Source organism: Sinohyriopsis cumingii, chromosome 5 (genome assembly GCF_028554795.1).
Source record: "Sinohyriopsis cumingii isolate HCF-2022 chromosome 5, ASM2855479v2, whole genome shotgun sequence".
Lineage (NCBI taxonomy): Eukaryota > Metazoa > Mollusca > Bivalvia > Unionida > Unionidae > Sinohyriopsis > Sinohyriopsis cumingii.
The window spans coordinates 116,405,659-116,420,794 of record NC_142965.1 but is presented as its reverse complement, the minus strand read 5'-3'; the positions used below and the strand labels follow the sequence as shown (position 1 = coordinate 116,420,794).

The window sequence follows — 15,136 nt, the reverse complement described above, 5'->3', positions numbered from 1 at the left end:
CTCGTTTACTATTGAGTACGACCAATTTAGTTGGAAGAAAAGGCGTAATTGGAGCTATCGAGCAACTTTAATCATCCCTTCTGCGTTATTTCAAATACTTTATTCACAGCTGCATTTGAATACACAGGTATCAGGACGGAGCATTTATGCATTGATCGTTTGTCAAATACGTGTCTCTGCAAGTATACAAGACAGCTCTTTGTATGACATAGGGACTAAAATCGCATTCTGATTACCCCAGTCTTAGCATAATGCGTGCTTACCTGTATTATTGGCAAGGTGTTTAGAAACACGGCTATTGAAATATACTTCAGGACATTGTTTTGACCAAAATCCTAAGTCTATCTACTGTACCCAACATGGTGTAGTATGATAACATATGTACAGTTTATTCATGTGTGGAGTAGCAAATTAAGTAATTCAATTTTGGGATGTGCACATCAACTTGAACACCTATGAACTCAGGTATGTCAGTATGTTTATGTACGTCATGTGCTGTTGTTTTAAATACCATCTGAGAAACATTGGTACTTCTGGTAATCAAGGTCGAGTAGTTTTTAATAGTAATCTAATGAGCATGTAACTGTCAAGGTTGTTATAGATCGGATTGTTATTGCTCTTTCAGATATGTTGAACAGAACATTTACAGACGTACTTCCATCCATCCGTTCGTCCGTTAATCCATCCATCCATCAGTTACATACATAATGGTGTGTACGTGCGTACTTACATACATAAAGCTGTGTATGTTACAATTCATTAGTTTATTACAGAATGATACATTTAGAATGATAACTTATTCACACTAGTATTTCACTCAATACGTTATCGTCTCTAACAATACAGTATACATTCTTAGAGGTTCATATATTATATCAGCTAAATTACAAATGAATTTATGACTTTGATTTACATTTTCAGACAGCAAGTTGAATTAGTTTTTAAATTTGAAATAAGAACGCGCGAAACCTATCCTAGAGCGTCTTGTTACTGATGTCGCTGGAAACCACACAAAACGTTCGAGATGGAGATCGAGAGACAGAGAGGATACACGTATACTAGCTGGTTGATAATGTATAACCCATTCTTAGTGTCGTCTAGTGTACCCTCGAATGATACCCATGCAGTAAATATGTGCAAATATCATTATTCATGCTAGTTTTAATACCCGTCTAGAACTTGTTTTGTCTCTAAATAAAATAAAGGAGTGACTAATAACTATTGAATAATGGATTTAAAGTTGTCTTCTGTTACCATCTTTAAGAACTATACAAGTTGCACTGTTCATGCAAGTATATTTTAAAAACATTATTTAATTAGATTACTCCACCGACAATGAATCAATACTGAACACCACAGTGTTTGCTTTGTCAGCACAAACGATCATTGAGGGTCATAAAATTGTCACTCAAAGATTGGCGAAGTATTAGATTTGCTGTATATCATTTTCGTAGTCTATCCAATACTCCGTACTTCATCTTGTCACAAGTAAAAAGTAATCAATGTGGGGCTACCCCCTGTGATCAGGTGCGCCCGCAGATTTTTTTGCGGGGGGTGGGGGGGGGAGGGAGGCGTGCAAACATGTTCTGGTCAGCTATTACGTTTTGCGGATGGAGGCCAAATAATATTTGGGTGTGCACCCTTTGCCCCATGTGCGTGCCCCCATGCCTATATGACGTGAAAGCATGTTTGCTGCACGCAGTCACGTTCACCTACAGGCCAGTTTGTGTAATATTTTATGAAGTATGTACAGCACCGAGGAAAATGTATTTTGTGTTTCACTAAAGATTTGATAATATTAAATGTAAAGGTGTCCGTCCCCATCTCCCTTTGCGTCTGTGTGTTGTCAGATGTTTATGTTGAAAGTTCGTGCAAAGCTAAAATACACAAATGATTACGTACAACAGAGACATCTAGCTCATGTTGAATAGATTAATTTGATGTCTCTAAATGCTCTGTATTCGCTTGCTTGAAAGAAAAGGAATTGTACATATACCCGTACAGCAGTGAATAGTAGTATGCACATTTACCGGTACAGCTGTGAATGGTAGTATGTACATTAATACGTACAGATGGGAATGATAGAATTTGCAGATATAAATGGTATTACTCTATGTACATTACCCGTACAGCTATGAGTAGTAGTATGCACGTTATCCGTACAGTTATGAGTGGTAGTATGCACATTACCCGTACAGCTATGAATGGTAATATGTACATTTACCCCTATTGTTATGAAAGGTAGTATGTACTTTTACTGTACAGCTATGAATAGTAGTATGTACATTTATCCGTACAGCAATGAGTCGTACTATGTACATATACCCTACAGCCGTGGCATTTTAATGGTAAAAATGGACCAGTTACGTAAATGGCGCCCCTCCCACCAGATAGGGGTTTTGTGGCAACGCTTAGCGCTCCTCCAGCGGAGCCCTGGCCACCAACAATTCCTGCAATTTAACGTCACTCAGTGGCTTTTGCTGGCATCTAACTTCTAAATATCATCTGAGAAATGTCACTGACTCAGTTGTTGTTATAGATCGGATTGTTTTGTCGACCCAAGCATTCTGGCATTACGGTCAACTGCCTGGTTTGGCCCATACCCTCGTTAGTACGATACTGCCGTACAGCTATCAATGGTAGTATGTACATTGAACCATACAACTAGGAATGGTAATGTATCTCAGTAGTTGTATCGACAGTCGTGGAGCATTTCCATTACTCCAAATATAGCTTTGTTTATTCATGATGTGTCAACAATTACAAAACAGAGATATAAGGCTTTGTAAAATAGTATGCTGGGATACCGAACCTACCGAACATAAAGTACATAACTGTTACGTTTATTCGGTGTGTTTTGTCTTGTTTATTTTTTTAAAAATTTTTATACTTTTTTGCATTTTTTTAAAAATAAATATTATTATTTTGGTTTCTGTTGAGTTTGTTTTCATTGTGCTTTTAACAGTAGGAATACATCTGGATATAGTGAAATCAACATGTCATCATCTGTCTTAATTGTATATTAATGAAATATCATAATACTATTAATGAAGTTTGCGTTCCCCCTCCCAAGCTAACTATCATTTACGCAGATGACGATGGACACGTTTTTAGTTTGGAATATTACATCAAACATGTACCTAATTGAGAAACAAGAAGCATTTAACGATGAGCAAACTTCGTATTTATGCTAAGAAAATATGCAGTAATTAAACAAAACAAAACCCGTATTTCAATATATATATATATATATATATATATATATATATATATATATATATATATATATATATATATATATATATATATATATATATATATATATATATATATACATACATACATACATACATACATACATACATACATACCTTATGTTTCACACAGACCGCTCTGGTGGCCTAAGTGGTTGGAACGTCAGCCTCGGATGCGTTAGGTCGCGGATTCAAATACCGGCCGAGTCATACCAAAGACTTATGAAAATGGTACGAACAGCTGCCTCGCTAGGAGCTCAGAATTAAGAGGTTAGGTTTAGGACTGGTCGGGTTGATGTCAGGATAATGTGACTGGGTGGGACATGATGCTTCGTATATGCGGCATGATGCCCCAGTACTAAAAATAACTATAAACTGCCACACTGCAGACATCGTAGCGATATGATTGAACAATTGTTTATGCTTCGTTAAAAATCCAAGTCTCTCTCTCTTTCTCTGTCTGTCTCTGTCTGTCCGTCTCTCTCTCTCTCTCTCTCTCTCTCTCTCTCTCTCAAACACACACACGCAAACGAACACACACACGCAAACGAACACACTTGTTTCACACAATTTACATTAATATTATTGCTGTTGCTGCCAGGGGCCACTCCAGCTTTGGTAACTGATTCGCATCTTCGAGGTAAATCATACAGATCAAACCTCAGTTGTATGCCTTTAGATGCATTCTGATCACCTCGGTCATTTGCAAAACAAGTGAATAACTGAATTTGCAAAAGCATCGTACTACTTTTTTCACATCCAACTTCTCGGTCAGTCCTACGGTCCATCCAAGGAAGTTCGATAAATTGCGATTTATTTTTTGCAAAAATATTTCTTTCAAAAATGTATGATTCATTTTCTGTCCGTAAATTACTGAATCGATATACATCGAAGTCATATTTTTGTCTCCAAGAAGCAGTCACTGTTTCTAACTGTGGTAACATTGTTTCGCTTTATGTCGACGCAGACAATTTAATTTGTTACGTTTTAACGGCACTTTTAACACACTGGTGAATTTATCGTGCCGATGTAAATGGAGTTAAGTAACTTTCGCAGAGGCGCACAAAGGCAGCCTAACTGGGTTGGCCTGGGCGGGTATCGAACCCGCCAACCTTAGATTACAACTCATGTGCTCTACTAATTGAGCTACCACGACAGGAGGTTACGCAGGTGAGACAATGAACTCGCATACACAATTTTATCTTAGATTTTTAAATTTTTTTTTATCTGTTAACACTAGGTCTAATGGGGTGTCAAGCAACGTCTTCCTTTTTCAGTGTTATTGATGCTCGTTAGCTGATTCTCAGTACTAACATTGTGGTGAACGGTGGGTACAAGGGTTGATGGATTGAATATATATTTCCACTATCAGTTGAAAGCCTTGCTCATTCCATTCATGTCGCAATATATCTTAGATTTACTAATTTTTTCTTTAATGTCGCCATTGATGCAAATCTGCCCAGCAACAGAGTAGTGGGGTAGAATTTACAAAAGCTCGTGCTAACATTTCCAATCAATAATTTGTCTTTGTCATCTTTATAGCCCCTTTATTCTGCGCGAATATCGCATTATTTAGACAGACAATGCAAGTGTGGCATAGCGTCGACGGGGAGTTATTTTGAATAAACATTTCAACTCAGGATGAAGATCAAGTCTGGGTTCATTGTGTAGCTAGGCTGGGGGGTTGGGTTACTGTGTGTACGTTTCAGCTAATACACTGAAGTGATGCTGATAAAAGCTAGCTTTAGTGGGCCGAATGAGGAATGTATGTAGTATCGTACAATGTCAGTTTTTTAAACATTTCTATAAACGCATTTAAACAAAAAATTCAATTTCAATTATAGAATTTTGATTGTCGTAGCTTGTCTTAACAGCAGGCAAACAAAGTTTCTGGTGTGCACACATGCTTATTTTCCGGCGAGGAATATAGAGGAACACATTTATGAAATCACACACACACACACACACACACTCATTTTGAGAAATAAAATGCAGAAAATAAAATTATACACTTATAAAATGTGTCGTAATCATCATTATCATTATCATCATCATCATCATTAGAGCGTCCGCCTCGGATGCGGGAGGTCGTGCGTTCGGTCCGCATACATGTATCATAATGTCTTACCCAGTCACATTTATCTTGACACCACGTCGACGAGTACTAACACTAACTTCTTAATGCCGATCGCCTAGTGAGGCAGACATTTGAACCATTTTTGTAAGCCTTTTTTATGACTGAACCGGGGTTCGAACCCGCGACTCCCGTAGGAAAAGAAGGTAACCTAATTTGCCTGCTCTGCTGATGATAATACACGTTACATAGTATGCGTTTTGCTCAGGCTAGTCGAAGTAGTACCACCACAAGTTGCCGTCCTTACACTATCTGACTGAATTAAATTTCGCCATTTGAATAAAATTCCCTCCAATGCATATTACATGAATTTAGTTCAACTACAATTCGTGAACCCGCGACCTCCCTCATATTAGGCGGAAGTTCTAACAACTAGACCACCATATAATTAACTATATAAAGATTTAAAAGACAACTAAGTACTCAATGACTTATTTTCAGAATTATTTCTTTTACAAAAGCTTCTCGGGGTGCCCTAGGGGTTGAGGTCGGAGCCATATCCCCCCCCCCCCCCCCGATTAGACCTGGCTTTATCAACATATAAAATATTTACTTATGCTTTTATTACAACGTTCATGTAAAACCCTTCTCTAGTCAAGACTAGTTTCTCAAAACCGTTATTGTCTGTTATATTGTATCGAACAAACACGAGAAGGCTTGGATTATGTGAAATGTATGCAGAATCAAATATGCATAATCATTTTACTGCCTCTACTTTCCAAATATTATTCAGATATTACTATTGGCTAACAATGCTGTTAACATAATTTTGATCCTGAAATGTGACACAGCTATTTGATTTACTTGTTGCGGCTTTTATCTACAGTCTGTACCCTTGTCAGTACTCACCCAACCATAAACACCGTAAACCCAGATACGATGTGGATTATTGCGTCAATAGATCGCAATCTACGATACTTGCTTACTGTTACAAGTTGAGCGAGCAGGTAGACCACTATCGATAGGTATCTTATGATACGGTACACCAGGGTATATGATGTTCGTAGTTGGGTGACTCATACATTTTCATATACGGTGAAACATAGGATAGATTTTTCATCAACATTATGATTTAAAGTCTGGAAAGTTCTTTTAGTTAAACAATGGTAGACTGACATTCAAAAAGCATGAATTTAATAACACGTATGAAATAAAGTAATTTCTAGCAACAGTAAAATAAGAAATAGAAGTGGCTGGTATTTGCAGCTATAGAGGAAACATGCAATCTCTTCCACGTGTCCCAATGGTAGACGTATTTACCCCCACCCCATCCCACCCCCAAAAGAATTTCAGACATCTGTACATTTATTGGACTGATTATCATTTTGCATCGTACAGAGTCAAGGCAGCGGACATGATATGTGGGTCATGGGACAAATTCTCCAGTAGGTCCTATAAATTACAAAATTGTAAACGTGGTGGACACCCTGACCGTTGGTGGTGCAACCGTGGTGGACACCCTGACTGTTGGTGATCCGCGGAATTTTGTACTTGTTGTCGTACTCCGTCCGCAAATAGTACATGCTCGTATTTCTTTCATATGAACATATAACTTTTCAATATATGATACTTATGTCATTTTTAACCATTCAATTTATAACTTGATAGCGCCTTGGTCTATCTGTATAGTTTTACAATATATTAACAACACCTTATCCTTTGTGTGTAATTAATTACCTATTCAGACGTTTTCAAAAGGACATTTCACAGATATATGTTTTGGTATATGCTGTGTCGAGTTTGAATGATGCGGTGACATTCTTTTTTTATTAATTGTAATGCAGTAACACAAAACGGACAACTTTCATGTTTCGCAACTGAATCAACATGTCAGTCAGGTATAAATAGTCGATCAAAGAAGGTTTAAGTATTTATAACATCTACAGATGAAATTTTACAATCGGAAGTAGGCAACAGGTCTCTACGGATGCGTAACTTGTAATCAAGAAAATACATAAAGGTATACATTGTCCCAAGTTCAAATCAGTTTTGTGCCAAGATTAAACGAACATGATGTTAACCAATGACATGATAGGAAACACATTTATACCCATATTCCGGCACTTATATTATTTTTGAGCTGCTAATTTAGACTATCTTTTAAAATAAAGAGCCCCAACAAATGTCTTGGCAACGTGCCTTATTATGAAGTCACCATTGCAGGCATTATGAAAACTTGAGTACTTCCCCATCCTTTATATACCCATTTGTGCGTTATTCAAGATGACCTTGGTATCTTGGTATCGATCTTTTATTTCATTACTGTATATTACCAGCAATTAAACCTTTTCATCAAAGACTATCAGCATACATTGAACCAGTCATCAAAGACTCTCAGCATACATTGAACCAATCATCAAACACTATCAGCATACATTGAACCAGTCATCAAACACTATCAGCATACATTGAACCAATCATCAAAGACTATCAGCATACACTGAACCAATCATCAAAGACTGTCTGCTTACATTAATTACCTTTATGTCCATACACCATGTGCAGGTACTAAACACCGTGTATATATATATATATATATATATATATATATATATATATATATATATATATATATATATATATATATATATATATATATATATATATATAAATCGAGTTCTGATTCAACTTTGTAATCGTACACTCCACTAATATATATGTGGTTACGTAGTACTTGAAGGGAATAGACTTAAATGGCTGACTTATTGATATAATTAGGTACAGACCTTCAATGTGTTAAGTTATTACCAATTTGTGGAGTATGCAACAAATGCATTAACAGACGTATTGGTGATCAGATGGTCTATATCTTTTAATACTGTCCTTCTCTCTGGCACATTTAAATTCCGACATTCCTTTTGGCACATTTAAGTTCCCACATTCGGTTAGGTGCATTTAAATTGTAACATTCGTTTGCGCACAATTAGATTCCAACATTCGTTTTAGCACATTTAAATTCTAACAGTCGTTTTGGCACATTTGAATTTCAACATTCTCTATAGCACATTTGAATTTAAACCTTCTCTATGGCACATTCAACATTCGTTTTGGCACATTTTAATTTCAACATTCTCTATGGCACATTCAACATCCGTTTTGGCACAATTTAATTTCAACATTCTATATGGTACATTCAATCGTCTCTATGGCACAATTGAATTTCAACCTTCTATCTCTATGGCACATTCAACATTCGTTTTGGCACATTAGAATTTCAACCTTCTCTATGGCACATTCAACCTTCATTATTACAAAATGTTGTAGCATGATACAGTAAGCAACAATTAAACATAGCACCTGAAGATCAATGTCTATCCTCACCGGATTTCAAAATAATGGATGCAAGATGAAATAAAATGTTCTTGCGGTCATAGTTATAAGTTACAAAGAAACACACACACACACACACACACACACACACACACACACACACATGTGCCCTATTAAAAACGGCAATTATGCTAATTAACTTTGGGTGTTTTATAAAAATGACCTTTATGACAATGTGTTAGCTATGTTGATGTGTGCTATAAAACGTTTTCACCGTACCGTGATCAAAGTTTGAACACAGTACCATAAAGTTGTATAACATTTCTGATAATGAATGGTAAAGTCAATTAGTGACCAAGGTAAGAACAGACGTAATTGTAAATTAGTTTTAACATTCAGGCACACACGATTCATCTAAATTACCAACAAGATTTATATAAATCTTTGCTGATAGTGCTTTTAAAATGTAATTCAGAGTAAACTCTGGAATAATATAACATATTTTACAATACTTTATCATGAATGATATGAATCAGTTGTCTAGCTCTTTCGGCAGGAGTAAACCATACCAAATGAGACTTTGAGTGGTAGATATTATGTTATTAGAGATCTAATGAACAAGAAACCAATATTTTATATTTTTCTGACATCAAGACCTAATGCGTCACAAAAAGTGTGTAGTCAATATTAATACATATGTAAAATGGTAGTCTTTTATTGGCTGCTGATGTGCAGGACAAATTGCATGTATGAGTCCAATTAGTTCTATAATGGTAGAAAACAATTTGAATTCGAATTCATTGGTAAAATAGTTTGGATTAAGGTGAATCTTTTTCAGTCGACGTGATATAAAAAAGCACGTGCCGCGACTTTGTTCTTACAATTATAATGATTGATTTTAAGTAGATTTTAAGTACATTTTGTTTTGTCCGCAACTGCAAATGGCAAAGAGCATTGCTGGAATAAAGACCATAAACATCGAACGGTCAGGTTTGCCCACAATTGCGAATGGCAACGAACATCCCTGGAAATAAAGTCTCTAAAAAGTTAAATGTCAATTGGCATTTTTTTTTTTTTTGTTGCAGTTTGGGGTCGATGTTTTGTTGCTATGGTCAAAGTTTAGCATCTAGCGATTATCATCTGTTAGAGTAAACTGATTATTATCGGAAATAGCACACAAATTTATCGTGGAAACTGAAATTTCACATGGGACCTGAGTGTCATAAGACCATGGTCAAGGTCTGAATGATCCATTAGCTTAGGCATTGACCATAATGGCTTGTTTTTATGAGTATGTTATATCAGACTTCGCACAGAAGTTTATGATGGTATGTTTAACATCTTAGAGGTTAATGGATGGAAAAAAGCTAATGTCCAAGTCACATGACTAATAGTTTTATATCATCATGTTCGTGTGTATTAAGTTTTATTTAGATGCCCATATAAGGGTTGTCATTGAACGTTCGTTTCGCATGTGAAGAACATCCTGCAAAACAGGATGGAAAGGTCAAAATGTCCACCAGTCTCTCCGGCCAAGGTCAGCTTTTGAAAAAGATGTTGCATGGCAATATATCTCAACTTCTGTGAACGATTTATTATTGAACTTTGCAATGTAGCTTATCAAGGGACGTGAAATATTCAGTAGATTTGATGACCACAAGGTCACAAGGGGCATGAAATATTTCAATAAAATTCATGGTCACGTGGCTAAAGCTTCAAGATCACCAAGGGTTCATTGGCAAAACGTTTTGGTAATGACGTTACATACTGCTGTTTTTGGATATATATATTTTTTTGAAGTTCGAACGAAACTATGAAATTCACAAGGATTGTAGGTCAAACGTTTAATGGTCGAGAATTCTTCATTCTGTCGTTTTAAGTTGGCTTTTTTATATGAAGTAGATGTCAATGTATCAGCCTTCGAAACTCAATGTAAAAAGAGCAAACACCAGGCATAAGACTACGGGGTATTACTATGACTACTGAGTCATTATTGCAGAAGAAACAATCAATTTATAGATTATCCTATTATAGGACTCATTAATTTTTCTTAGTGTACGTGTGACATGCCAGTGTAAATATAATGAAGAAACATATATAACCATCGATTATAGCCCGGTGGTTTTTCACCAGGCATAAAGGACAGTCAACAATACATTATCTTGTCCCCCCCCCATAGAAAGAAGAAAAGAACCCCAATAAATCTTCGCCAGTGATTTACTGCATAAACGGAAATATCTTTGTGAAAATGTCTGTTTGGTCGACCTTTCACGACAATATCTTAATCTGTTCGCACTGGTGTACTCACTCTGCATTTCTAAGAGATACAGTTTGCTGGATGAATGTAACCAACTTGTAAATCTTTTCTCACCGGGTGTATGGATTTAATCTTCTAAACGGTGTGAAAAAAAGCATGTATATGTGACGCTTCCTACGAATTAAAATGACTTCCCATGTAGATAAAATAAAATTTATAATTATGCAAGGAACATATATACATAAAGACAAATAAAAGAAGACGATATAAAGAACATTATTCGAATGCATATGTATGGTAGAGTTATTTGCTCTTGTATAAATAAATTAATTTCAAATGTCATTCGGATCACCACCTCCATTTTCGTCAGGTTTACAAATTACTTCGGATGTATTTACAGTAACATACGTAAATTTAAAGTGTTTGGTGATTCGCCTCAAACGGAATGCACAACATAGGTTTCAACGGAAAAGGCCAAAATGTTTTGATTGAGACTTTTACTCCTTTCGCCACCATTTTGTGTCATGTGAACAAAACATAGATCCGAATATAGTTCTAAATGCGGGAGAACTACATTCCAGGTTTCTATCTTTACTTGACGGAAATAGTAAAAGATGTTCCGATTCCTTCCATCGTGATGAGCTGAACTACGGCAGAGCCTTTGCTGATTTTTCTTCTATCAAATTAATTTTTATTATTAAAAAAATTACACTGTTTTTCTTTTATGTATAGGCTAAAGTCGGGCTAGCACACAACTTGAGAGCATGAAGGGAAATGATTTGCTGATCTGTCAGCGTCGTTTGGAATATCTCGGTCAACGTCTACAGGACTTGGCGGTTGAGATTGGAGATGGCCAGGGTGCTGTGTGGTTTAAACAAAATCTCTGGTAAAAGAATAATTATTAATATTGTATTAATTATTTATTATTAATTATCTCTTTCTAGAAACACTTATTTATATGCAAGTACATATTTCTATAGGGTAAATATTAATGGACGCTGCCTTCAGACCTGGAAAACGAGTATGAGTTTTGAGCAGGAGATTATGTACGCAGAAAATTGCAAAAGACATTACTTTTGTAATCTCATTTTGTTTGATAGAGAGGGAACATACTAGAAACTTGGGCTAAATGTTTCGTGGTCTCAGGACAGGCTAGGTTTTTCTTTAAATTTGTCGATTCATTCATCAATCTTGTTATCTGGAGTAAGTAAAACTGTTAAAACTGTATTTTAGCTTCAACATATATTGTTAAATTTCTGCGAATATCGACCATTGTCACGGTTTAGTTATAAAAGAATTGCTTGATAGCGAGGCAGAATGAGGATAGCTTACATTTACTGAAACTTTGTCTTTGAAAGAATTTTATATTTATTTTGAAAATGTATCTCCAAAAGAAAGGTATAGCTGCTGGAAATAGGCTTTCTCAACTTTATGCCAACAGCTTTCAAGCTGAAGCAGAAAAGGAAATATTTTAATATGATATGGCTAAGAAGCTGCCGTATTTTATTTGCTTGGTTTGTTGATGACATTTGGTTCAGTTTTGTTGAGTTAGGAAGAAGAACCAAAGTCGCTTTAGATGTTATGAATAACCACTGCTCATCAATAACAAGTAAAACTAAACTTACTAACTAAAGATGCAGTAATCTACAAGAGAAATAACAGTGCAAAGGAAGATAATGTAGATACAGCATATCAATTGAAATATCTGTATTGCCTATTGTCGTCGGATCGAGAAATAACGACGAATGTGGTTGTAGGAATGCACATAAATTTGATGGTTTGGGCGATTCGCCTTCAGGGAGTGCATGACCTTTGTTGCAACTGAAAGACTGTCAGTGATCCGATAATGACTTTGGCTCCATCCGAGATTTCTTCCTAGAATTTATCGAAATGACCTAAGATGCTACGACTGTAGCGTATTTCACCCTGTGTTATAGAAAATGGATGTAAGTTTACTCCTTTTGTCAGATTAAGACTTAAGAAAGATTTTCAGCTAGATACAGACAGATATGGCCCCATAATTATGTGGATATTCGAAACTTCGAGACCTGCTCTAAGCCTTCAGTGTATGAAACAGATGCCACTCAGACTAATTGGATAATTGCACACAAAAAAAGTGATTGAGAAATCACATATGCATCGAATTAATTTTTCTTTCGCAACTTTTTCTGTCAATCCTACTTTCAACAAAATATCAGAGATAACCAAAGTGATACGAATATACTGCGATCGCTTTTTATATGTGTCTTAGAAATTTCCAGCGAAAATAATTTATGATGTTTTTGCAAATTACCACGCCAACGTTCGTCCGAAATAAATTTGTATATCACTGTATCACATGTTGGTCCGAATAGTATTTATTTTGGCATGTACCGGACCAAAATTGGCAAGCCAATATCAAGAACACATAATGTGTTACGTAGCTGTTAGTGAATTTATATGCTAAGGAAATGTCCAGTCATTAATTTGCTGCCTAAAATAACCTCCATTCAAACCATATATTAAGTATCATTGTAAAGGTGCTGATACTGAGATTCTGTTGCATTTTGCAACAGCAAACATGCATTTAACGACGCTTTTTGATTGACTACGTAGAAAAAGGTATGTGTCTTAGTAGAATGATGCACGTTTACATTTCGGTGTGCTTTGCTAAAAACATTTCTCCTTTTTAGTACTCAGTTTCATTAGATTCACTACTCATACAGATGAAAGGAGAAATATCCAAGGCATAGCACACCAACATTTTGACGTGCATCGTTCTTCTTAATCGAAAGAATGCTGGCAGTAGGGAATTTCATTTGGCATGATGTTTAACTGCCATCAAAAGCGGCTGAAATTGTCATAAAACACGAAACATTAAATAAATACTTTTTATAATCAATCAATAGAATTAGGTGCAATTCTTGCAGAAAGGTTATTATTGACCCAGATTTCCTGCAAAATGCATTTAATACGGTTGTAAGTTTAATACGGTTGTAAGTTTAATACGGTTGTAAGTTTAATATGGTTGTAAGTTTAATATGGTTGTAAGTTTAATACGGTTGTAAGTTAGGCCGATGTCTGTTTGGTTCAAGGTCTTTGAACCACTTGGGCCTCTTGTTTAAACTTCCACCTGAATATACTACTTTGAAATGATTCCATAAGTAAATATTTTCTAGCTCTGTGTGTCAGTGTTCCTTACAATTAACTACTTTCAACATGATCGACTTTGAATTATATCATTTCAAAAAGTACCTCTTCATATTTGGTAAAGCCTGACCAATGCATTTGTCACCTAAAAGAATACTTTTCTTATCAATATCATTCTCAAGAGCTTTCTGATTTTCCCTTTTCCGCTTCAACATGCGTTATGGCTGCTATTTGAAGTTATAATGAAAATTTGGTTCCGCTCAGTAATTTTCCAATGACACCGTATAAGGCTAACTAATCGGAAGCTTCAGTCGCTTCATCCTTGCTGGCTCGTTGTGTGCTAATAATGCTAATAATACTAATACTAATCTAGGTATATAAAGATGGCCTATTTTTTTAATTCCCTCTGTGTGTGTGTGTGTGTGTGTGTGTGTTATAGAAAATGGATGTAAGTTTACTAATTTTGTCAGATTAAGACTTAATAAAATATTTCAGCTAGATACAGACAGATATGACCCCATAATTATGTGGATGTACAGCTGGAATATACATTCTTCAGGGCAGTTTCTTTGTTAAAATATCAATCCGACGGTACTTGTTTTATTGTCGACTAGATTACAGTACCGTTTTGTAAATTTGATCATTATTAAGATTTGTTTGATTAACCGGTCAAATATGTTTTCATATTCATGAAAGTGGAAAATGTCATGCGAAACATATGACGAGAAGTCTTCCTAAGAAGCAATGCAATGCTTTATTTGATAGGTTACTAAGCATTGTTTGACTGGAAATTAGAAATGTGCCAGTCAGATCTTTGTTATATCAGAGAGCTTGAATTAAATCAGACCGCTTTGATATGATACCATGTACATGGCTGTATCGACCACATAATCCATACGATAAACCAATCAGAAGTCGGTCTTACTTCATTGAAAGATCTGATTTACTCGATACATATCACATATATTCTGTTAACTTAGATGATAAATACAATGCTATAAAATTAAAATTTTATTTGTTTTTTCGGAGTTGGGGATTAGTATCATTAAAAGCGTTATATATTTAGTTTACTCGTTCTGCTTTTAAAATAAC

At 35.6% G+C, this 15,136-nt stretch overlaps 1 protein-coding gene across 6 annotated transcripts in view; it reads left to right on the top strand.

Annotated features, from left to right (window-relative positions):
- Window positions 1–15,136, top strand: part of LOC149800037 (uncharacterized) — a 43,136-nt gene continuing 28,000 nt past the window's right edge. For 3 of the 6 annotated variants that reach the window (XM_089959561.1, XM_089959565.1, XM_089959562.1), the window contains exons 1-2: window positions 2–465; window positions 11,648–11,801. In XM_089959561.1, the coding sequence (XP_089815687.1) occupies window positions 11,680–11,801 (122 nt within the window). In that variant the 5' untranslated portion in view covers window positions 2–465; window positions 11,648–11,679. Of the gene's footprint in view, window positions 466–11,647; window positions 11,802–15,136 lie in introns of all 6 variants that reach the window. The other 3 variants (XM_089959564.1, XM_089959560.1, XM_089959563.1) reach the window with 2 other exon arrangements.